The 25,590-nt window shown below is 35.8% G+C and overlaps 1 protein-coding gene across 1 annotated transcript in view; it reads left to right on the forward strand.

The window, feature by feature from the left end:
* Window positions 1–25,590, forward strand: part of NBAS (NBAS subunit of NRZ tethering complex) — a 272,797-nt gene that overhangs the window by 115,879 nt on the left and 131,328 nt on the right. Inside the window, exons 26-31 of the mRNA XM_033124755.1 lie at window positions 2,122–2,255; window positions 6,995–7,057; window positions 9,442–9,564; window positions 14,515–14,617; window positions 17,674–17,903; window positions 21,864–21,976. Coding sequence (XP_032980646.1) covers window positions 2,122–2,255; window positions 6,995–7,057; window positions 9,442–9,564; window positions 14,515–14,617; window positions 17,674–17,903; window positions 21,864–21,976 — 766 coding nt within the window. The remainder of the gene's footprint in view (window positions 1–2,121; window positions 2,256–6,994; window positions 7,058–9,441; window positions 9,565–14,514; window positions 14,618–17,673; window positions 17,904–21,863; window positions 21,977–25,590) is intronic.

Here is a 25,590-nt window from a genome sequence, read left to right on the forward strand (position 1 = left end):
CATTGAGCCATCCTTTACTGAGCATATACGAGAGATTAGAAATCTGGGAAAGTCCAATTGAAGTCAAATCCAAGTGGAGCTAAAACTGGGTTATTGGGGAGGATTTAAATAGGGCAATAAATTCTTAGGACATTTCAGGTAGGAGTAGAAAAGACAAGGAGACAATCTGACACCTAATATTTAGATAAAAGCAAGGTGGAGAGTTTATTTCTTACCTGTCACATTGAAGGACTTCTATAGGGTTTTCAAAAGAAGATTTTGAACAGATATGATCAAACATGGGCTCTAGAATATTTAACTTTCAAGTGACACTTGAATGTCTCAGAGGTGGAAAGATGGAAAGCAGGGAGATGGAGGAAAACATCATAGACATTGACTTCAGTCTTAGCTGGCTTCCCACGTTGTTTCTTGACCGAAACTGGTTTCAGTTTTTTTTTTTCTTTTCTTTTTCTTTCTTCCTGGGACACTCTCTGAACCAAATGGGTTCCTTTTTACCATCTCTTCTCTCAGTCTCTTCCCCTCTTCCTGTATAAGAAGTTCTTCTGAAGTGTTGTGAGAACTAGAGCTGCTTAGCTCAGGCTCTGGAGCCAATTGCCTGCGTTCGAATACGGGCTTGACTGCGTAACCACATCTGCTTTGAACAAATTATTTGTCCTCTGCCTCAGTTTCCCCTTTGTGTAAAATGGAAGTAGTACTAACCTTACAGGATTGTTCTGAGGATTGATGAGCTAAAACAAATAAAGAACTTAGAAACAGTACCTGGCACATAATAACGATTCAGGAAAAGTTAGCTATTTTAATAATACTGTGTTTCCCCGAAAATAAGACCTAGCCGACCATCAGCTCTAACGCGTCTTTTGGAGCAAAAATTAATATAAGACTGGGTCGTATTTTACTATAAGACCGGGTATAATGTAATATAAGGCCGGGTATTATATTATATTATACCCGGTCTTATATTAATTTTTGCTCCAAAAGACGCATTAGAGCTGATTGTCCTACTAGGTCTTATTTTCGGGGAAATAGGGTACTGCCTTTTACTATGCCTTCTTGTCCCTGTTTCACCAGTTTATTACTTTGCAACCTTGGATAACGTTTTGTCAAGTGTTGATGTCAAATTAATGATATATATATTTTTTTTTCTTTTTTTTTTTTTCTTAATACCTTGAAGAAAGATATGTACTTTAAACAAACTTTATTTCTCTGGTAACCTTGAATGTTGTTTCTTCTTTCATCCACTGATGTGATTTTTTACTCAGAAAATACCTTTGTATGGCAGTTCCTCTCCATCACTTTCCTGTTTTGTGTTTCTACAAAGGTGTTGAAAACCAGTAGATCTTTATTCTGGAAATTATCTTAAACTTTTTTTGTTGTTGAAAGGGCTCCAAGAAAATAGTTTGAAACTTCCGTTTTGCTTTCAGTCCACATCACAATGCTATTAGGAAGATGTTGTTAATACCCAGTTTCATAGATGAGAAAAACAAGGCACACATCTGTTATTTTTATGTCCCAGAAAATACTCTGTGAATGGGAGTCTGTGGTTTGCAATGGGAAGTGGTGTGTCCTCTGTAGAAAGGGACCCAAGGTAGCCGTCTGTATGCATCAGAATACAGAGTATATTCTGGGTTTTAAATTTTTTGCATTAAAATGTGACTTCTTTCAAATAGAATGTCAGGACTGTTTAGTTAAATGACTAATGTATTATGCATATTGAAAAATAATAGGTTCGAACATCTCTGAATATTAGTTAAGGAATTTTATATAGTTTTGTAATTGAAACACATAAAACTTGGCTTTAGGGTTAAAAATGTTGTTTTTAATGAATTGCCTTTTTAATTCACTGTGTTTCTTCTATGTTGAGTGGGTCATAAATTGAAGAGTCTGCTTTTAGCAGATGCAGAGCTTATGGGTACAAATTATCTTTTCTAACTGATTCTGTAATTAAAATGTGATTTCATTTAGAATTATTAAAAATCCCAAAAGTCTGTAAGCTACAAAAAAAAAATCAAGATTTGTTTCTGCATCTGATTAATTGCACTATTTAATATGCTGTTGACAATGGTACTAGGATATGAAAAAAGTGACTGTAAATCTATTGACAGTGTGCTTTATTTTCTCCAGCTGCAGCAAAAAATTATTCCTGATCAGGACCAACTGATGGCAGTAGCACTAGAGTGCATCTATAACTGTGAACGAAATGACCAGCTCTCTCTGTGCTATGACATATTAGAGTGTCTGCCGCAAAGGGGATACGGGTGAGAATCCATAGTGTGCCAATCTTATTGTGTCGTTTTAGTCTAACAGTTAAAATGAAAAAGTTGCTTCTCTCAGTGTCCATTACAGAGAATTCTGGGAATATAAAAAGGTATAAAGAAAATGAAATCATCTGCAAATCTATTGCCTCGAGATAAACTTTTGTTTTTCTAGCAGTATATGGGAAGTCAGTATAGTTTTGTCAACCTTGATATTATAATTTTCCATTGAAAAACAAAAATAGCACCACCACCACCACAACAAAATACACTGTTTAAGGTGTATAGACAATGGTATGTCTTCATTTTAAGTTGTGTTTCTAGTTAAGCATTTTCCATATTTGTGGGCTAATTGTATTTCTTTTATGAATTGTTTGTTCTTGCCCTTTGCCTGTAGTAATCCCTTTAAATAGAGGTATATGAATGTGTGTAATTTATTTTTTCTTTCAGTTTTTTTGAGGTATAACTAACATACAGCACCATCTAAATTTTAGGTGAACAGCATAATGACTTGACTTCCATATATTGTGAAATTATTACCACAATAAGTTCAGTTAACATCCATAATCTTATATAGATACAAAAAAAAAGAAAAGCAAAATTTTTTTTTGGATTTGCTGTCTGAGCCACTTTTAGATGTAACATACAGCCACATAGCAGTGTTAACTGCAGTCATGTTGTACATTACATCTCTACTAGTTAATTATCTTATAACTGGAAGTTTGTACCTATTAACCACCTTTTGATCTTTTTTTTGATGAGTTTGTGGAATTTTTTTTTTGATTCATATAAGTGAAATAATACAGTATTTGTCTTTCTCTGACTTATTTCACTTAGCATAATGCCCTCAAGGTCCATTCATCTTGTAAATAAAGGAAAGTATATTTTTTTCTTTATCCATTCATCCATCATTGGACACTTAGGTTGTTTCCATGTCTTGGCCATTGTAAATAATGCTTCCGTGAACATGGGAGTGCAGATGTTTCTTCGACATAGTAATTTCATTTCCTTTGGATATATACCCAGAAGGGGAATTACTGGATCATAGTTCTCTTTTTAATTTCTTGAGGAATGAATACATAATTTTTAGCTGGGCTTACGTTTGAATGGAAATTTATTTAACATTCTTTTGGATCATTAATTTGCGTGCTAATCAGATTTATATTTTCTTTTTGAAAGTTAGGTAATAATCATTCCTTTAATCACACTTTTAAATCTATTATATATTATAAATTTCACATCTGGAGAAGTGTAACAATGCATGAAACTGCACTGAGTGAATAATTAGTGGACCTGTTTCTAGGCCTTTGTGATTTCAGCTGAGCCACTTAACTTCTCTGGTCATTCCTTTCCTCATTTGCATAGTCAGATATTTAGACAACAAGGCCTCCTCATGCTCTGTTTTCTCTTTCTCTTTGACCTTTATTTTTCTCTGCTTTTTTCTTTCTCCCTCTGTCTTTTCCTTCCAAGGAGATATTTATTTTTGTGTGTGTGAAATGAATGATATAAATGACCAATTTTGCAACCCATTGTGAAATAATTGTTTTATGCAGTCATTAATGGTAAAATGAGGTGAAAGATTGATGGGAAAAGGATGTTTGCATGGTACCAAAGTATTACCCCAGCAACTATTTTTTATTTTATTTTATTTTTTATAATTTCAAAGAGGAAATTTACCATTATAAACCTTTAATCAAATCATCAAATATAGCTGACTTACAGTCCGACAGCCTGACATTATGTGCCTCCTGGTAAGATACAATATGAAGTAAAATTGCTTATCCTGAATTTAATCAATCCTTTAAGTCAAACTTCTAGTTTACAGTAAATGCAAGGAATAGGGGAACGAGTTAAATAACGCCATGAAGAAAACAGCCAGATAACAAACAGAATGTGAGACATTCTGCAAATCTCTGTGAGATATACAACTAGTCTCTTCACTTTGAAAAGTCATTGTCATAGAGAAAAACAGATTGGTGGGGATGAGGAGGTACTGTTGGTCTAAAGCCAGGGAGTCCAAAGGGACATAAATCCCCTTCTGATTTTTAACTATAAATAATGTATGGAGTAAAGTCAAGAAATTAGAAGACTTGTTATATTAGGTTGGTGTAAAAGTAATTGTGGTTTAAAAAGTTAAAAGTAATTGCAAAAACCGCAGTTACTTTTGCAGCAACCTAATACACAGCCATTGTCTCTCACTTTGCCCATCCTTTCATACCTGACTTCTAAAGGCAAGCACTCATATAGATAATATTTTTTCTTATTGACTTTGCCTCTGTCAGCTTGAGGCCTCTTTGTTGTCCCTGAATCAGCTAGGTAAAAATCATTGACTTCCAACTGACATTATAATTTTAAAAAATAAATGTATGAGACTTTGTTTTTTAGTAAGATCAAATATGTATAAATATCAATTAGAGTTTATCTATTAATTTTTAAACAGTAAGTTGCCTACCACCAGGAGAAAGTGATGGCATCAGTAGAATGATGATACTAAACGAGCACTTTGTATATACATATGACAGGGAATTAGTATGTTTCTTTTCAAAAAGTGTGTAGGATAAAAAATTGCCTCTTTTGTATGTGTGTGGCTGAAAGCCTTTTTGCCTTCAGAATAATGATCTCTAATCTAACAGATTTTTTTTTTTTGTAAATACAAGGAATGGCTTGATACTCTTTTGTTGTCCCAGTTCCTTCTTTCTTTCTTTTTTCAAAGATTTTATTGGGGAAGAGGAACGGGACTTTATTGGGGAACAGTGTGTTTTTCCAGGACCTGTCAGCTCCAAGTCAAGTTGTTTTCCTTCATTCTTTGTTGTGGAGGGCGCAGCTCAGCTCCAGGTCCAGTCGCCGTTTTCATCCCATGTGGGAGTTGAACCGGCCGCCTTGTGGTTGAGAGCTCGTGCCCTAACCAACTGAGCCATCCAGCTGCCCCTGGGCAGCTCAGTGGCAACTCAGCTCAAGGTGCCGTGTTCAATCTTAGTTGCAGGGGGCACAGCCCACCATCCCTTGCTGGAGTCGAACCGGCAACCTTGTTGTTGAGAGCACTCGCTCTAACCACCTGAGCCATCCTGCTGCCCAGCAGCTCAGCAGCAGCTCGTTGTCTTCACTCTAGTTGCAGAGGGCGCAGCTCACTGGCCCATGCGGGAATCGAACCAGCAGCCCTGTTGCTCAGAGCTCGTGCTCTAACCAACTGAGCCATCCGGTTGCCCCATTTCTTTCTTAATGATTGTATTTCACAATTACAGTTTTCTAAATAATATAGGGCTTCAGAATATTTTCTGTGGTTCTCTTTGTTCTTCATGTCAAGTTTGTGAATTCATATTCTCCCAGTGATTAGTTGTTTATTTTTAATGGTTAAATGGTTATTTACCAAATGGCAAGCTATGTATTGTTTTGCCATTTAGGAAATGAGCAATCACTTATTTAATTGAATTAAATTTTTATATATCTTACCTAGGTAGCATATTCCATCTGGCTGAAAAAAATTGTTCGTCATTATGTTTGTGAATGTCAGTTCACAAATGAAGAACACTGTGTCTTGAAAATCAATGACAAAAGTTTATTGTGCAACTATAAAATGACAATTTAAAAATATTATTCCTGAATGAGTATGTTAATGGCAGTTAGCTCTGACAAATGATGTTTTTTTGAAAGACTTTCAGTGGAATATACTCTAGTTTATCAACTCAGTCCAAGGCCTAAAATTTTTTTTAAAAAGATGTCTTAGTAAATTACACTAAATTACTGCCAGATAGATTTAGACAAACACAGATTATAATTTAAGAAATAATGGTGCTTTTGTGCTGAAGTTAGGTCATTTTTAATTTTCAAGTCCAGACAAAGAATTTTATTTGATCTTTTTATTACTAAAACCCTAAGATCTTGCTGGAATCCAGGTGGCTCATTGGTTGGAAGGCACCTGAAAGTGTCAGGGCAGCAGTTCTCTGTTGGGAGTGTTCCCTCCGTGGTTGGGACACAGAGTGGCATAGGGCGGAAGAGGGCTTTTACAGCAGTTGCTAACGTTTCCTGTCAAATCTGTGCTTTCACTTGTATATGCTTTGTGCCATATAAAATCTGTTCTACCAGCATGTTTTTATTAGTTTATGATCTTTTTCATGATAATGTTTCCCTTAGTCCCTGTCCACTTGTTTCCTCAGAAAGGGTTTGCTTCTTATTGATGGCTCTACTTCTCCCTGGTTCTTTCATAATGAAGTGGATGCAGAGAGAATGACATAACATGAAGAAGTCCCCTGATTATTTAGAATCCTAATGGAAACTTCCTGGTGGGGGGTCACAGGTGGTGTAGATAGGCCTAAGAGAAAGCCACCGGGCAGGGCCAGGTTTCCTTATCTGTTTAATTGGTTAAGAGAACAGAAATAAATGATGGTTTTCCCCTTACCTGTCTGAAAAACAAGACTGCAATTGATTTATAATTCGTGTTTTTTTTTTGCCTTTTAGCAGAACTGAACTTCAAATTCTTTAGAAAATTGTTGCCCATATCTTGCTAATCTATAATAGAGAATATTTTTCTACTCTAATATTTTTTTATCTTAATCTCTTGAGACATGAAAGAGGCTGAATGAGCCCAGGTGATAAGACTGGAATTTTACCTGGACAATATAAAATTGTTACGTATTGAGTATAAGGGAAACATCATACCTATTTTTCACTTAGGTGAGTTTTGAGTTTAATTCAAAAAGCTCCTACTAAAACATAATTTTAACTTTTTTCTCTTAATCTTTTAGTCAAAAGACAGAGGTGACTACTTCTCTTCATGACATGGTAGACCAACTGGAACAGATTCTCAGGTGAGAAAAACGACATTCCTATGTGGCTCTATGCTGATTGAGGAGGTGTGTGCAGGAAATATTCTTTCAAATATGTCTACTAGTCATTTCCCGTTTGACCTTGTATATGTTTGACTCTCTTGGAGTGAATTCTCTTGGGAGTGAATTTTCTTAATAACAAATGTTCTACTGGCTTATTTTACAAACTCCTAGAGTAATAAGAATGTGGACTTTGAAAACTGGTAGACCTGGGGTCACATCTAGACGTTGCCACTTACTAGCTGTGTGGTCATTGAGCCTAGAGTTTTCGTATGTCTAATATCTAACTCATGAGTTTATGGAATTAACATTAGATTAGGCATTTAAAGTGCTTCACACTTAGTAAGTACACAAGAAATGTTAGTTCCTGCAGGAACTATTGTATCTATCATCAAACAATGTTTATTACGCTCCTAACTTTCCTTTTTTGGGCACAATACATTTGATTGTATATCTGGATCATAGCAAACTACACTGGAGCCTTCAACTAACTCTGTAGTAATATTCTTTTACTGTCAAAATGAAAAATTAAATTGTCTTTCTCGGAGACTGAAATTTCCCAATTTGCCACTTAGGAAGTCTTTAATGTTTACTAGTATTTATTTTTATATGTGTACATAATTGTGCTTGTGTATAGTTTTTAAATATTTGTATAAAAATAAGATTTTAGGAATAATAAACTTTGTACGTCCAATATGAAATTATAGGTAATAATATCGCTTTATAGAGGTAATATGTATAGTAAAGTATAATAATTTGGAATCTACTAATTAAAAATTTTATGCAAGTTAAAGGACTTCAGTGTAAATATATTTTGAGTTGTATTTAAGGAAACAAACATATTTTTGTGTGCCATAGCATGTGAGTTTAATGAAGAATTAACTGTTTAATTTCCTTAGGACCTTTATTTATTATTACTTAGCCTGATTCTTTTAGTCTATGTTCTGAAAGTTACATAGTTTTTTTTTTTCCTTGGAAAATGTTTAATAAATCAAGCATTTCCTATTATTATAGCTTGGCTTGTGTCTCTCCTTTCTTTGCCCTCCCTGAAAAATCGAGCATAATTTGACTAAAGTTTACAGGGTTAGGTCAATACGGAGTCATTCCTTTTTTTAAAGATTAATTCCTTGCAAATCTGCATGGTTACTTTTGTTTCCCTAATGAAAGTGAGAAGAGCTACTTCAAAGAGATACAGTAAAATGAATGAACACAATGTATTTTACCCTGTGTTCTGGGCGTAAGTATGGGTGAGCCTCATAGTCACGTGTGCTTTCAATGCCTCAAGGACGCAGTAACATCCTGTAGGTTTCTGGATGGTCCCCAGGCCTTTCACTGTTGAATTTAATTTACTGACCTTTTAAAATGAGAACTTGCTGTTCCTGTTCCACTACGTAGCCATTAATAGTTGATAAATGTTTTAACATACATAATGTCATGACCCATGAAACCTATCTTTATGAAGAGTTTCTGAATTCTGTCCAGCCTCTCTATAAGTCCAGTACGATGTTTCCCCCAAAATAAGACCTAGCGGGACCATCAGCTCTAATGCGTCTTTTGGAGCAAAAATTAATATAAGACCTGGTATTATATTATATTATATTATGTTATACCCAATCTTATATAACACCTGGTCTTCTTATATAACATCTGGTCTTATATTAAAATAAGACCGGGTCTTATATTAATTTTTGCTTCAAAAGATGCATTAGAGCTGGTGGTCCGGCTAGGTCTTATTTTCGGGGAAACGTGGTAGTAGTTATTCATAAATGTGAGATTTGGGGAGACAGCCCAGGTATATGAGTATATATGATGCTGATGATTATGGAATGTGATATCTCAAGAAGATTCATATGAGACCAAGAAAGTGTGTGACATAGGCTGTATTTTTATAGAATGGATTCTTGAGGGAGATGGAGCCTTATGATATTTCTGTGGTTCTCCAACTATAAAATTCTTTGCTTTTTACTTTTCTAGCAGCTTTGTCTATGACAAAATACTCAGTAGGATTGTTAACAGTTAAAGCTGTGTATTGAAATAATAGATTTGACTTATTTTATTGACTTGATGCTTTTAGAGTACAGGAAAATTGTACTAAAAGATTTTGAGATAAAGATATGTCATGCTTTTTTTAATGTGCTGCTTCTCCCAAGTATATTATAATAAAAATCAGTAGGGAAGAAAAGATGAGATATATAATTATTAGCTACTTTTATTTTTTCTGAGAATGTAATATGTAAAATTGGGGCATTCTCTGTGCTTTTTTTTTTTTTTAATACTGAATACCTACGTGCTATTTGTATATTTAAGATTCTTAGACTTTTTGTGTGGTAGCAAGACTTAAAAATTTTTTTTTCTTTAACTTACAGTGTGTCAGAGCTTTTGGAGAAACATGGACTTGAAAAACCAATTTCATTTGTTAAAAACACTCAGTCTAGCTCAGAAGAGGCACGCAAGCTGATGGTTAGATTGACCAGACACACCGGTCGGAAGTGAGTAATAAAATTGATACTTGTATATGATTAAAAATAAGCACTGCCTTTTCCTTGTTTTTCAACTTCATTGCGTTATAATTGACCAACAATAAATTTGCACATATTTAAAGTGTAGAATTTGATAAGTTTTCATATACGTATATGCTCATGAAACCACTACATTCAAGATAATAAGCATATCCATAAGTCATAAGTTTTCTCTTGCACCTTTATAACTCCCTTCCTGCTCTTGCTTCCTAGTCACTCTCCAATTCCCTTTCTGAATGCCCCTGACCTACTTTTTTGCCCCTATATATTACTTTGCATTTCCTAGAATTTTATGGAAAAGGAATTATGCAGTACACACTTTTTTCTTTTACTTTGCTTTCTGTCAGTCGAAAGACTTATTTTGTGATTCATCCGTGTTATACCATGTAGTATCAATAATTTATCATTATATTTGCTGAATAGTATTCTATTGTATGAATTCGTCACACTTTGTTTATTCACCTGTTGATGGACATTCAGGTTGTTTTGAGTTTTGGCTTTGATAAATAACACTATGAATTTCACGTATCCGTCTTTGTATCGATGTGTACTTTCATTTCTTGTGGATGAATCCGTAAGAGTGAAATGGCAGAGTCCTGTGGTAGGTGGACCTACTTACCATATGACCCTGGCTAACTTTTTGAAAAACTGGCACACTAGCTTCCAAACTATTGTGCTATTTTATTTTCTAACCAGTCTTTTAGGAGGATTCCAGTTGTTCCACGTCTTTGTCAGCATTTGGTATGGTCAGTCTTTTTAACTTGAGCTATTCTAATAGACAGGCAGTGGCATCTGATTTTGGTTTTAATTGCTTTCTTTAATGAATAATAATGTTAAACATCTTTTTACGTGCTTATTTGCCATTTATATATCTTCTTTGATCATTTTAAAAACTTGGATTGTTTGTTCTTACTGATTTTGAGACTGTTCTTATATATTCAGGATACAAGTCTTTTATTAAATATGTGTAGACTTGCTCCTGTTTGTGCCTTATGTTTTCATTTTTTTAACTGGGTCTTTTTAAGAGCATATGTTTTTAAATTTTGATGAAGTCTAGTTTATCAATTTTTTCTTTTTTGATTGTGCTTTTGACATCATTTTAAGATACTTTAGCCACAAAGATTTTCTCCTACGATTTCTAGTCAAATTTTATAGTTTTGTAGATTTATAGTAAGTCTTAAAACTAGACAACTTTAGTCTCCCAACTTTTTCTTTTTCAAAGTTGTTTTGTTTATTTTAGGACCTTTGTATTTTCATATGAATTTCAGAATCAGCTTGTCATCTTTGCAAAAATGTCTTTTGGACTTTTGATAGGGATTATGTTTAATCTGTAGATTAATTTGGAGAGTGCTACTATCTTAAATCAATATTAAGTCTTCCAATCAAAGCACACAGGATGTCTTTTCATTTACTTAGGTCTTTAATTTCTTTCAATGATCTTTGTAGTTTTCCGTGTACAGGTCTCGTACTTATTTTAAGTTTATTCCTAAGTACTTTATTATTTTGGGTGTGTTATTGTAAATGAGACTGTTTCTTTATTTTTGGATTGTTCATTCCTAGTGTGTAGAAATACAAGTGAATTTTGATATATTGATCTTGTATCTTTCAGTTTTGCTGGACTCATTGATTAGCTCCGATAGTTTTTATTTTTTCCGCCAGATTCCATAGGGTTTTCTATATACAGATATGTCATCTGTGAATAGGCACAGCTTTGCCACTTTTCTTTCCAATTTGTATGCCTTTTATTAATTTTCTCTTTTCATTGGTGTTAGCATGATATGCTTTTTGGTGTACAGCATGGTTCATAGCTCTTCCCCATTAGCATGGTTTATCTTTTACTTTTAATTAATTTTTGTTTTTGTTTTTGAAATGGATTTCTTGTAGGCAGCATGTAAGTTTGGCCTTTCTGTCAAGATGTGATTTGGAGAAAGCCGGGCTGCCAGGTGCTGTTACACTGGGATTATAAGGGAGTTAATACCCATAAGACCTGCCCTCAAGCAATAACACCATGAGAGGGTAGATGGATAAACTACACCTCCCAGATGACTCCTGCCATTCTGAGCAGCAATTGGCAAATTGCTTATGTAATGCAACCAGTCTTGGCTTTTTCAAGGCACTCTCCTTTCTAGAACGTCCCCGTCTCTCTTCCTATGTCTCTCTTTCAACAGTGTACTCTAGTTATTGACACATGTCATTATGTTCCCTTCTAGATCATATGCTTCTCCAGGGCAAGTGTTGTAGTCACTGTACATCTAAAGGAGACCTTACATAGCCATGGTTCTTTCTCAATAATTATTAAATGAATAATTTAGAAGGTTTGGCAACTTAAGTCTTAAGATTTCTTTGCAACTATAAACAAATGGTCAATATTTCTGGTCAGGTAACTACTCTAGAACCTACTCTTCAATAAGAAAGACTTGCTGTTGCGACTAGGTTATCTGCCATCTTTCCATTGAGTCCCTCGGGTACTTCTGAAGTCTTTGAAGTTAATTTCTACTCATGGTGTTCTACTTGCTGCAAATATGTAAGAGAATAGCTTCTTTTTTTTTTTAAAGTAGTCAATTTGAGATAAATCTTATTTCATGTGTGCTACAATAGCTTTGCCTTCAGCCCTACAGACTATTCGTACGCGTTTTTTAAATGGTGGCAGATTTCATCGAATCTGTCACAAGTCAAGTTTTAACATCTCGAGTGCAATATTATTTCTCCCTGGAAAATACACTTTCATTCCAGAACTGTAACTCATCCGTAATGTTTGTATTCAGAGATCGAGCTTTCTGTGAATTTGTAAACTCCTTGCACAGTGCCTTCAAGTTCTATTCTTGGTTCTTATTTACTGAATGCATTCTGAAAAGACCATTGTAAATAATGCCTTATAATTCATTTTAATTAGAACCTGTACTTATGGCTAGCCATGTGTGAGAAAACAATAATACCATCTGTGCTGGTGGTGATGGCTTCCAGAAGAACAGCTGGGCCATGAGAACTTGAATTCGGCTAGGCAGTGCCTCGGTCTGATTCCATCAAGCAGGTGCAAGGTGGACATGCACTTCATCAAGCATTTTGCCACTTCTCTGCAGCCAAACCTGAAAGAGCTATCTAATTCTTTAAAGCCCACCCAAAGAGTTCACATACCGGGGTCTAACTCATGGAAACATTTCAGGGATTATCTTGGAGGTCTTGCAACTCTATCAGTTTTTGTGTGTGTATTTGGTGGAAAAAAAATGGGTTCTTTTATGCTTTATCGCCTATGGGAATGGAAGTAATTGTTCATTTTGTGTAATAAATATAAAATGCTATAAGCAAATGAAGCATATGCTTTTTAAAAATTTTAGGTGAAAAATACCTGAAGATTAGAATTCTCTCAGGCTTTTCCCACAGCAATGTTATTATACACAAACAGTCTATTTGCCCTGTTTTTAACGCATAAAAAAGAAAAAGATGCATGGAAAAGAAACATCCATTTGGTATTTGACAAACACAAAACAAAACAAAATCTGCCCTTTTCAAACAATGAGATTCATGATTATGTAGAACTTCAAGACTAGAAAGTGAACATAAATGATGATTCTAAGCCCACATATATTTAGCAAGGATGAACATTTGAAAGAGACAGAATTATATAGCACAGTGTCCCTCCCACTAGACAATGGTGGTAATCATGGATGTGACTATAGAAAAACAAAATATTTTTGTAACTTTCAGACTCATTCATTCACATTTATTGAATATTTTCTACCATAAAAATGGAGGGAGTGTCTTTTCATATATTTTTGTTTATGTTAATCCTCACAATATACGAAAAGGCAATCTGAAGCTCAGAGAAATTAAAAAATGTGTTTAAATCCGCACAGGTAATTGACTTTGTTTTTATCATATTGAGGAACATAATCTCATCCATTCCTTGTTACTCTGTAAGATGCATGTTAAGTGAGGAAAATCTGAAATTCAGGAGTATCAAATGACTAGCTCAGAATCAAGCGGCTAATATGTGAAACTGTTAACAAATCTCCTACCCCGCTGCAGGAGAATCACAACCATTGCTTTTCTAACTCTAACTCAGGATACCAGTGCTAAATTGTATTTGGTCAACTAAATTGCACAGGCCTCGCTGCTTGTGTAGGACTGATCCCTGACTGGTACCTTGCCTCCAACCCGGAGGAATTGTAAATGAACTAGAATATCTGATAGGGGCTTTATGCTTTGGGTTTTCCTGAGAGTGGTCACTGGAATGTCCTTGAGGGGCCAAACTGCAGAGCACGAAGCTTCTTCCTAAGCCAGAAAGGACAATGCCTGCACCTCCCCTAGGAGGCTGTCACCTGGGAAGAAGGTAATCCCTGCGGTGATCTATTGTTCATTGGACGATCTGTTGTTCATTGGATTGGTGGATTATAGCAAGGACTGCCCCTGGAAGGAACAACTGATGGTACCCTGCTACTGAGCGGTTGCCAGCCTCCAGTCGGATGCCACGCATGGCCTGCGGTTGCCCCATAGGTCTGCATGACTTGTCGTTAAGAAGATCCCCTGCTGAAGATTGCAGGGAGATGAAGATGGAATTTGAGACTAATTCTCCTGTCTCCACAGCTGCTTTGTGTTACTATGCTTTATCTTACCCTATAAACTCACAGATTACTTATCTTTGCCATTTCCGTTCAGTGCTCTTCCAGTTTTGTGTGTACGCAGCTTCCGACAGCGCCAGCGTTGGCAGCATCTCGCGCGTGGATGCACAGCTGCCCGGCTTTCCCCTCTGTCTGTAGTCCAAGTTTATGCCTGGAAATTCAAGCGAGATGGATTCCTGTTGATGATTTGGAAGCTTGTGTGGCATATAGAATGGTGGTACCGGTTTTTTGTTTTACTTTTGGCCAATCGAAGAGAGAGATTTCATGTGTTATTTTTCTTTTATCCCCCTCCTCCTTACAGGCAGCCTCCTGTTAGTGAGTCTCATTGGAGAATGTTGCTGCAAGACATGTTAACTATGCAGCAGAATGTTTACGCGTGTCTGGATTCTGATGCTTGCTATCAGGTAACTCTGTGTAACTCACTGTCTTTGGGTTTAGAGATTGTGGTTAAAGATTGTTTATTGCACACAAAAGTGATGACCATAAGCTTCACTGTTAGTAGTACTATGAATAATAGTTGGTAATTAAGTAGTGCTTTATAGTTTGAGAACTTTCTTACCTAGTCTCCTATCTTCCCTATGTTTGTTCACTGTAACACTGTTTATTTAGTGGATTAATCCTCAGCTAGGAGACTGTGAATCATACTTGAGTCCTCTCACTTCCATGGTTTTGGTGGTCACTAAAACTTATTTAATGTCCCTGAGAAAAGTGTCAAATCTGTCTGCATCTCTGTTAAATTGCAATAATCCTTTGTCTCCCTACTTCCACATCTCTTTCTAATTTACCCTGATTCAGAATATTCTTCTAAAACAGACCTTTTCGTGACACTCCCCTTAAAGTTTGCTGCTCATTCAGTATCAGCCATCAGAAGATAGCGGCACTTCTTAGCATGGCATAGAAAGCAACAGCAGAGTCCAGCCTCCTGTCCACTCTCACCTCTCCATCTTATCCCCTGTGCTCCAGTGCTCCCGTCAGTCTGTCATGAGTCCTTCCATGCACCAGGCTCTTTCGTCTTCCTGTGACTTTGCATGCATTGTGCCCTTTGCCCGAATATATTCCTCTTTCCTCTATTTGAAAATCGCTGATAATTTTCAGGACTCAGCTCACTAATTGTGCCCTCTAGGATGCCCTCATTAGTCCTTCCATATAACTTGTCTCTATTGTAGCCCTTCTTTCAAATGCAGTTACTTATTTCTGTGTGTTTCTTCCATTTGGTCACGGGCTCCCAGGTTGACACCATCATATCACATTCATGCCTATATTCCCCAGTGTGTATCATCATGCCTGGAGCCTAGAGGATGCCTAAGGAATGGTGGTGAATGGACTAGGAGTGCTGCCTCGGGGGATTTAATCATTGTGTTGGGAGATATATGTACTGCCACCAAACTTCTCATAGTTTGTATGGAAAGATTAACCCATTTTAAGTATAAAAAGGATTCTCATTTGAATTTTCCAATTAAATAAGCTACATGCAAAATGGTATGGAATATTTCTGGTATTGCTGCGCTCTGGCACTACAAAGCATGGCCCACTGATAAAATGACAGTTGCAAAAATGAGTCTCTACTTTGTAAAATAGGTTGATATTTTAACTGAAAGTGATTTTAACAAAGAGCACTAATGTAGACTGTTGAGAAATGAATGTTTTTATATTTGAACTTGAGGTTTTTACATGCTTGAATTAGTATAAAATTTATATTTATGGTTACATACTCAGACCTGTACAACTACTGATAACTTCCCCTTTTGTATCTAACATAAAACTCAAAATCCAATCTCAGGAGAAAAAACTATATGCACATGGGGTCCAAAACCTAACAGTTATTAGGTATGTTTCAGTAATGTTTTTAAGTTGGAGTGGCATTATTTTGGAATTTTTCTGTTTCTGATTGAAAAATTGGTAATAAGTATATTACACGTGAACTAGCTCTTCTGTAATGTCACAGACAACTTGACATACTACATTATTTTTGTTATATTTCAATCCCTTCTTAGGCTTTGATATTTTAATGACTTCTGGCCATTAGTCTCTCTTTTTTGAGAAAATATTTGAAAGCATGTTATAACAGTTTTGAAACGGTTCTAGAAGCAGGTAATACAGATTTGGCAAACTTATATTTTTAAATATTATTTTAGTACCTTTTAAATTATGCTATATTGTCTTACTGCCTTTTGACCATTCTTGGAAAATAATTTGAAAGCTCAATGGCACAATTTTGGAAATGGTATACAGCCTATGGAGCAGAAATCTATATTGTTCATTTTAGCAAAACCTTTTAAATTTTGGAGTGAGATTGCGTTTTTCAGGGTTGAGCATTGACTGATTCCTTATTCCTTACTTGAATAAACTGAAGGAATACAGAAACTTGCATCTAAGTCATTTGGGTCACTTGGAGTAAGCCATTTTCACCTGTCAGATAAAAGTGATTAGAGTTGCTTATAGATAATACACTTGCTGTCGCAATTTGTATTTTATAGCGGATCCCTCATAGATATTAATCATTTTATGCTTATCAGTGATTTCAATAAAGGCCAGTCTAAAGTTACCTTCCCCGGAAGCCCAGAAACAGTCAAAATAAGGGGATGCTATGAAAATTGGGTGGTCTTATTAATTATAAAGAAACTCTTGTTTCTTCATGAAATTCTTGTTTTTTCATCTATTTCTGTGCTGTCCTCATTCAACAGTGTCATCATAGGGTAGAGCATTCTCAGGGGAAGTACTAAGTACATGTTGACATTATTAGTGTAGGTTTAAAGGAATCTCTTTCAGATTTTTCTGTAGTAACTCAGTAATCTCAATTATAGAAAAAAGTTATGTTAATTGATGCTATTAGTTGTCTAGTAGAATATAAGGATATTTGCATGAATACCTCCCATCAGCTGCTCTTGTTTTAAATTTGCAGATTGGGAAAAAAACTCAATGTTATATGGTATATTCTAATTTTAATTCGTAGGAGTAAGTATAATATGTGTAGGTTGGCTATTTAGTTTATCAGACTGAATGCAGATGCTCTAAGCAGTTAGGAATTAAATGTATCATATTCAAAGATTTTCTTTTAAAATATTGAAATGGTTAATAGTTCAAGCCGAGTTGGTCCTGTTGAGTTTGGGACTGTATGTCTGATGGGTCCTGCTTTTAATGAGAATGGACTTTAGATATTTTACTTAAGTCTTCATTGTAACACAATTAAAATATTATGCTTAATATTAGTTTGTTCACTTAAATTATTTTTTCTTCTTCCTAAGAGGGTTTTTTTTTTTAATTGAGGTGAGAGTCAATAAAAAATAACTATTTTAAAGTGTACTTCACTGTCATTTAGTATAGTCACAACCTTGTACAATGGCTACCTCTAGGGTGGAGGGATTTTTAATTTATTTCATTTGAATATCAGAGCCTTCATTTGGTTGCGAATCTAATCCTCTTTCTTTAAGCACTAATTCCACTTTCTTCTTTTTCCCAGATATTTACAGAAAGCCTTCTGTGTTCCAGTCGCCTCGAAAATATCCACCTTGCTGGGCAGCTGATGCAGTGTAGTGCTTGTTCCGTCAATCCCCTCGGTAGTGCAGCCCCAAAAGGGAAACCCCAGTACAGGGTCAGTTACGACAAGAGCATTGACTTGGTTTTGGCTGCCAGCAGAGAGTACTTCAATTCTTCTACCAGCCTCACGGACAGCTGCATGGATCTGGCCAGGTAGAAGAACTCTTCTCTCCTAAGAGGGAGGGGGAAGCTAGAATACACCAACTCCATTGTTGGTTTCATTCTTTACTTTATAAAATGTATCATCACAAGTATACATTGACTGTGCTGTATGGGGCACTGTTATTTATTGCTTGAATCTGGAAAGAAAACTTAATTATGTTATGAATATTCATCAACTTCCTTATGACCCCTTTTTTTCTAGTATGCTTTCTCATAGTCATTTTTGCTGATTGTCTGTAAGGTTGTACTTCTCTTCTGTTGGAAGAGATTCATGGGACAGCCTGAAAATTCAAGTTCTGGAAATTTCTAGCACATTTAGGCGGTATCTCTCTCCTTCACATGGCTTTCTCTCTGTTTAGGAACTAGGGACCTGACTAGGATAAAGCTCAAAATTCCCTTCCAGGTGGAAATTTCGAGGCGATGAATTTAGTTCCCCTCTTGGCCTGTTGTGCTGTAAATTTAATGTTCATCTTTTTACTATTGATCTTTAAAAGCTTTTTTTTGCATAAGGAAAATTTGCCCTTTGTCTATCTTAAATGTTTTAACTGAGTTGCCAAGTTTTTATTGTATATGATTTATCTTTTAAATTGCTATTTAAATTTTATAAAAATTTGATTATTTTTCTCTTTCTGTGTTTTGTGTCATCCTCTAAAAGGGCTTTAATTCCCAAGACCATTAAAATAGTTTTTCATATTGTTTCTTACTACTTTGATGGCTTAATTTTACATTGAAATTTTAGACCCATTTGTAATTTATTCTGATGTAATAATTGTGGTAGCTATTTAGATTTATTTCACACCCCTGTTCCCCCAGTGATGTAGTTGTTTAAATTCTAGCAAAACTTGAAGATAACTTTTATATTTCAGTGGTATCATAGCACAGAGAGAATCATGTTTTTCTCAAAACATGTTATTGAACTTGACAAAGTTATTTGAATAGTTAGTATATATTTTTCTTCTCTCCCAAGGGATTGTCTCTCAGATGATGAAAATATCAAATAGAATCACCTTGGAAACTGGGAGTCGTGTTTGACCTAAATCTTTTTGGAAGGTGTTTTCAGAGATCATTTTGAAAACTAAGCTGCCTGTATTTCCCCTTCATTCCATCCCTTTTTCTCCCACAAGGACAACCTTAATTTAAAAAAGATGTCCTGTGTATAATGTGGCACCAAACTGATTGAGACCTGTGAGCCTGGAATTTTTTTTTTTTTAATTAAAGTTTATTGGGGTGACAGTTGTTAGTAAAGTTACATAGATTTCAGGTGTACAATTCTGTATTACCTCACCTATAAATCCCATTGTGTGTTCACCACCCAGAGTCAGTTCTCCTTCCATCACCATATATTTGATCCCCTTTACCCTCATCTACCACCCCCTCCCCCTTACCCACTAGTAACCACTAAAATATCGTCTGTGTCTATGAGTTTTTGTTTCTCATTTGCTTGTCTTGTTCTTTTGTTATTTTGGTTTATATACCACATATCAGTGAAATCATATGGTTCTCTGCTTTTTCAGTCTGACTTATTTCGCTTAGCATTATAATCTCAAGATCCATCCATGTTGTCACAAATGGTCCTGTTTCATCTTTTCTTACCGCCGAGTAGTAGTCCATTGTGTATATATACCACAACTTCTTTATCCATTCCTCTATCGAAGGACATTTTGGTTGTTTCCATGTCTTGGCCACAGTAAATAAAGCTGCAATGAACATTGGAGCACACTCTCTTTATGTATAAATATTTTCAGTTTTTTTGTGTATATACCCAGGAGAGGGATTAGCTAGGTCATATGGTAATTCTATTCGTAATTTTTTGAGAAACCTCCACATTGCCTTCCATAGCGGCTGCACCAGTCTGCATTCCCACCAACAATGTATGAGGGTTCCTTTTTCTCCACAGCCTCTCCAACACTTGTTACTATTTGTCTTGTTGATGATAGCCATTCTGACTGGGGTGAGGTGATATCTCATTGTGGTTTTTATTTGCATTTCTCTGATGATTAGTGATGTTGAACATTTTTTCATATGTCTTTGATATTTGCATGTCCTCTTTGGAGAAATGTCTCTTTAGGTCTGCTGCCCATTTTTCAATTGGGTTGTTTTTTTGTTATTGAGTTGTATGAGTTCCTTGTATATTTTGGATATTAGCCCCTTATCGGAGGCAGTGTTTGCAAAACTCTTCTCCCATTCAGTTGGTTGCCTCTTTATTTTGTCGATGGTTTCTTTTGCTGTGCAGAAGCTTTTAAGTTTGCTATATTCCCATTCATTTATTTTAGCTTTTACTTCCCTTGCATTTGGAGTCAAATTCATAAAATGCTCTTTGAACCAAAGATTCATAAGTTTAGTATCTATGTTTTCTTCTGTGCAGTTTATTGTTTCAGGTCTTATGCTTAAGTCTTTTATCCATTTTGAATTAATTTTGGTACATGATGACAGATAGCAGTCCAGTTTCATTCTTGTGCATGTGAGCCTGGAATATTTAAATGTTCACAGTTGCTTTAAATGTAGAAAATAGCCCATACATTTTTGTTGATGAAATTATTTATTAGCTAATTTTTTCCTATTGAGGAGACAATACATCACAAGATAAAATAGTCAAACAATACAGAAAGCGTATATATTGACAATAAGTCTTTCTCTTTATTCTAGTTTCCCTGAATTTATCCCTCAGCTGGTTTTTTAAATCAGTTCCTATTTTTGCTGCCAAAATATTAAATGGCACCCTCTTCTTTCTTAAGTCACAAATAAGTGCTTATTACTTCTCCATACCTTTCTGCATATTTTTTCACTTATGATCTATTTTGAAGGTTTTCCATATGAGTACATATAGGTTTTTTTTATTTTTTGATATTTGTGGAATAGTCCATTGCTTGATTTTTATAGAATTTAATTAATTAGTGCCTGATTTAATTTTTATTTATTTATTTCTTTATTTGTAAAAATCATTGTGGTAGCTAGTATTCATAATTATGTGTGGGCAAGCTCATCTGTATTATAAATTCCTAGAACTGAAATTCCTGGGTTCAGACGTAAGTTGCAGTTAGAATTTTGATAGATGCTACAAAGAGGTTATACACCTTTCACACCTTTATTAGCGTGTATTAGTCCTCGTCGGATTTAAACTCTGCAGTTTTGCAAGAGCAAGCGGAGCCTGTATCACTCTCATATGGGTGCATACGGGGGCCTCAGTGTCTTTATTTGATGATTCATGATTGTAGCGTGTATTCGTGGTCTGGCCTCGACTGTCTTTCTAGACTCATGTTCCCGTGTTCCTCTTCATGCAAGTTTCGAAAATAAGTTTATTTGTTAAGTACACTGTCTCTGGGTTTTTAAAAATTTGTTTAAAATATTCCAAAGCTATCACAGATTCTTAGATTAGCAAATCAGAGACTTTCTCCTATATTTATCTCAGGACTGCATTACCAACTGATTCTTCCCTTTTGATCAGAAAAAAATGTCTCTTGTGCAGTTTCTTCAGTTATTCTTTTTTTTTTTTTTCTGGAGGGGGAAGACAAAATTATCACTGAATTAATATGTTTCTGTTTTTCCTAGAAGAATAACTGGAAATTAGCTGAATTCTGACTATTTTTTAAATTCTTTCTAATGCGATCATTACCTTTGGAGTCAACAGTGAAAAGAGCGCTAAACACAGAATTAACACGTCTTGCTTCACAACATGGTACCATTGCTTGCTGTCATTGTGACCCCGTGCAAATCACTTCACCTTCCTGACATGCAATTTTGGCTCTCTTATAAAGCAGGTGACATTTGCCTGTCACATAGGCTTGTTATGAGGATTAAGTAAGATCACAGAAACAATCCAGCCAAGTACTTGGTTGGAATGTAGTAGGTTTTTGGTACATGTGTTGGATCTTATGTTGCTGAATATAGAAAGACAACTTAGCCAAACATGTATTACTTCTTCTTTTAAAAAATATATGTGATTTCTCTTAGATGCTGCTTACAGCTGATAACAGATAGCCCCCCTGCCATTCAAGAGGAGCTGGATCTTATCCATGCCCTTGTATGTCTTGAAGAATTTGGGGTAAAGATCCTGCCTTTGCAAGGTGAGTTTTCTGTTTAGTGTTGCACTATTACTAACTTATGTTATATTAATTTACTAGTGTTCCTTTTTTCGTTTTTTTAAATTAAAGAGTATGTTTGCTTATTTAGTCCATTAGTGATTGATCCTGCCCTCTGCACCATTTTTCAAATGAAATTTAAGGGAGAACCCAAAAGAAAAAAATAAAGACAATATTTTATCATAATTTATTTTTTTAAGTTACCAGTTATGACATTAAAAGAAGTAACATTAGTAACAGTGATGTGGCTATTGGATGAAAACAACATTAGAAATTGGGCTGATTTCCACAGTTGGGGATTATTGGGTGAGAGGTTCAGATTGAAATTAGTTTTGGTAACGATCTAGTCCTGGTTTTCACTTCAGTTACATAGATTTAGAAGTAGTTCCAAATGATAATAGCTCCCTTTTTTATGCTTACTGCAGAATACTCTTTAAGTCAGTACTGTTATTTTAAAAGAGGGAATGCCAGGAGATTCTTGTTTCGAGTTTAATTATTAGCAGTGTATTTATATATATTTATTAGTTTCAGGTGTACAAAACAATGTAATTCATAGTTAGACATTTATCACTTACACCCCTCACAAAGTGAGGACCGCTCCCCACCAATGTGCTACTCCTCTGACATTGTAAACAGCTCTTACATTTCCACTGTCTCTATCCCTTATGCTGTGCTCCTCTTCTTTTGATCAGCGGTATTTTAGCGTTGCTCACGATCTTTACCTCAATGTAAATGTCAGGCAAGTTCAGCCAAAACGAGCTCGTCGCTGCAGTCACCTGTCGGTCTACTTTGTGCTGGGGGTCCTGTGTCGTCTCCCAGTGTCCTGAACCTCATCGGACCACAGGGAGGTGGATTTTCTGTTGCTTCACACCCTGGCGATCTCAGTGCCCTCAGTGACGCGGGTTGGGTGGTTGTTAGCAGCTTGTTTGTCTGGCGTCAGTAGGATCTCTTTCCTTTATCCTTAACGCTAGAAGTTATTGGAATTAGGGGTGAGGGAGGCACAGGTGAGTTCCTTGCATCTCTCAGGGTTTTGGTAAATTTTCACCAAAATTGTGTTTTTTTTAAGCCCTCAGTATCTTTGGACAGTGATGGCCTATTGTAGATTAGTAGGTGTCTCTGTCTTCTGCAGAGTTTTGAGTCAGATGGATCTTAGTGGGTATCTTAGGGAATGCCAGTAGAGACATCCTCATGTGTTCATGTGCGTTTGCATTGTAGATTTACTAAAAATTAGAGTTCGGCTTGTCAGACAAATTTGTTAGACTTGAAAAAGGTAGTATTACTATTGCTTTGAGTCTCATTGTTTGGAAACTGTTTGTACGTGATTATAAATGTCCCAAGCATCTTGAACAAGTATATTTAAGATGATTATTAAATCACTAGACAATTGTATTTAGTTGTATCATTCATATAATTTTTGAGCTCAGAGTTTCTTAAAATTGTGAAGATTAATCAGTTATTAAAAAGCATTTTCAGTTTACTCTCAAATGTCATTAACTACCTCCCTAGTAATACTTACATTTTTAATTGATGTTTTCAGTCCCAGGACGAGTCCAGAGCACAATGAGACTTTTGCCCTTCTCATATCATATCTCTTGTTAGGCCAAGTCATTATAGCTTTGTGTGTGTGTGTGTGTGTGTGTGTGTGTGTGTGTATTTTAGCTAGCATTTTAATCCAAGCGGATTGATACAATGCAACAAAAATTTTTCTTGCAATCTCCCAAATGCTGCTGAACTTTGAAATATTAAATTGAGCCCTGATTTTTTTGTGGTGCTCAATTAGCACTATTTTTTGCTGGCAGTATTAGCCCAGTCAGTTGATGGGTTTGAATATCTACATCCAAACCTGCAGTCCTGTAGCTTCTGAGAAGTTTTCTGACTGAGGAGTGTCCTAAGAAAGACATTTGCTGTCATGTCTTGACAGCTTTCCAGCTTGATACATTGATTTGGAGTTTCTTACTAGAACGACTGTCAGAAAATCTTTTGGATGTGGAGAGGTTATTTTGCCTTTGAATACTCTGCGTTGTGTTTATGCTGTAGATACAATTGAAGTTTAAGCTGTTTGTATTCATCAGTAATATTGGACAAAGTAACTTGACATTTCAAGAGCTGTGGTCCAGGTATTTTTATTGTAGTCAGTGTACAGTAGTTCATTTTGTCACTTTGTTTTGAAGCTTTCTTTGCCTCTAGGAGTCGCTGTTTCTCATCAGGTGAAGGCTAGTGGGACTAGCTAAATTATAATAATGAGTTGATAGAAAACAGGAACAGAAATATTATATAAAAATGATTCCTTATGTATGAGTTTCCTCTGAAGTGTTTGTGTGTGCACGTGTGTGCTTTTCCCTGCATCTTGGGTGTTCATGTTTGTGTAAATTATTCTTACAATTCAAACGAGCAGATGTAGGATATTTCATTTCCCTAATAGGCTTTTGTGGTTAAACCCAGCCTGGAGCCAGTTTTCCTACGTACTGCTGGTAACTGGACAAGAATCTTAACCTTTCCTTGCGTTTAAGTTTTGTCATTTACAAAACAGCGACACTAATAAGCACCCTATCGAATTGCTGATGAAGATTAAGTCTGTGTTTTCAGTGCCTGGGATGCAGTAAAGGCGCTGGGGACCTGCTGGCATTGTTCTTTTCCTTGAAGATACTTTCTCCATGATGGTAGAATTTGGAGTGGACTTACTGGCTTTGTCATTCTCCCTGCATCCTTCCCACTATCTCTTCATTCTCTTTTCACTCCTCTTTCCTTCAGTAAGCATTCACTTAGACACTGTTTTCCCGGAACCGACATAATGAAGGGAATAAGGCCACTTCCCAACTTTGATTGACTGACATACTGATAGCAAGACAGAGTGACACTAGAGTGTGATATATGAGTTTAAATTCGGATTCAGCCACTTCCAGCTCTGTGACCTGTGACAATTTCATGTCTTTGAACGTCACTTTCCTTAGATGAGGATAATAATAAAAAATTCCCTTGACAGTCCTGAAACATTGAAAATCCTTACATTAAAGGGCCCCATACTTAATTAATATTTCTGTGAATATGTCAGCAGTAATAATATTTATTGAGTGATTTTTTTTATGTTCTAAGTATGCTTTTCATGTGTTTATTAGTTCTCATACGCACTCTATGAGGTAGTAACTACTGTTGTTTCCAATTTCCAAGGAGGTTAAGTAGCTTGCTTAGGTGCCATAGCTAGGAAACACAGCTATTCAAACCTAGGTGGTCTGGCCCAAGAACTGCGTTTATAAACTATAGACTGTATGCTACTCGAAGAGGTGTGAAAGTAAAAGAGCGTTTGAGAAAGAAACTGACTCATTCTCTCACTCGTCAGTTAAGTGACCTTGCGTATTATCACCTTCCACACCTACACAATTCAGACTCGTGCTTCAGCAGCGTCGTAATTAACTACATATGTTGTGCACCTTTGATGCAATTCATCAAAGTGGCGGAAATTGATATTTTACACCTGTGGTTTCCTGGGTGTGCATTTTCCCTGCCTCATACAGTAATGAGAGTGTTTGGCATGTGGATAGCTAGTCCATAAATAATTCGTATGTCAGACCTGTGTGTGTGTGTTGAATAGTAGGTCTTTT

This window comes from Rhinolophus ferrumequinum, chromosome 13 (genome assembly GCF_004115265.2).
Source record: "Rhinolophus ferrumequinum isolate MPI-CBG mRhiFer1 chromosome 13, mRhiFer1_v1.p, whole genome shotgun sequence".
Lineage (NCBI taxonomy): Eukaryota > Metazoa > Chordata > Mammalia > Chiroptera > Rhinolophidae > Rhinolophus > Rhinolophus ferrumequinum.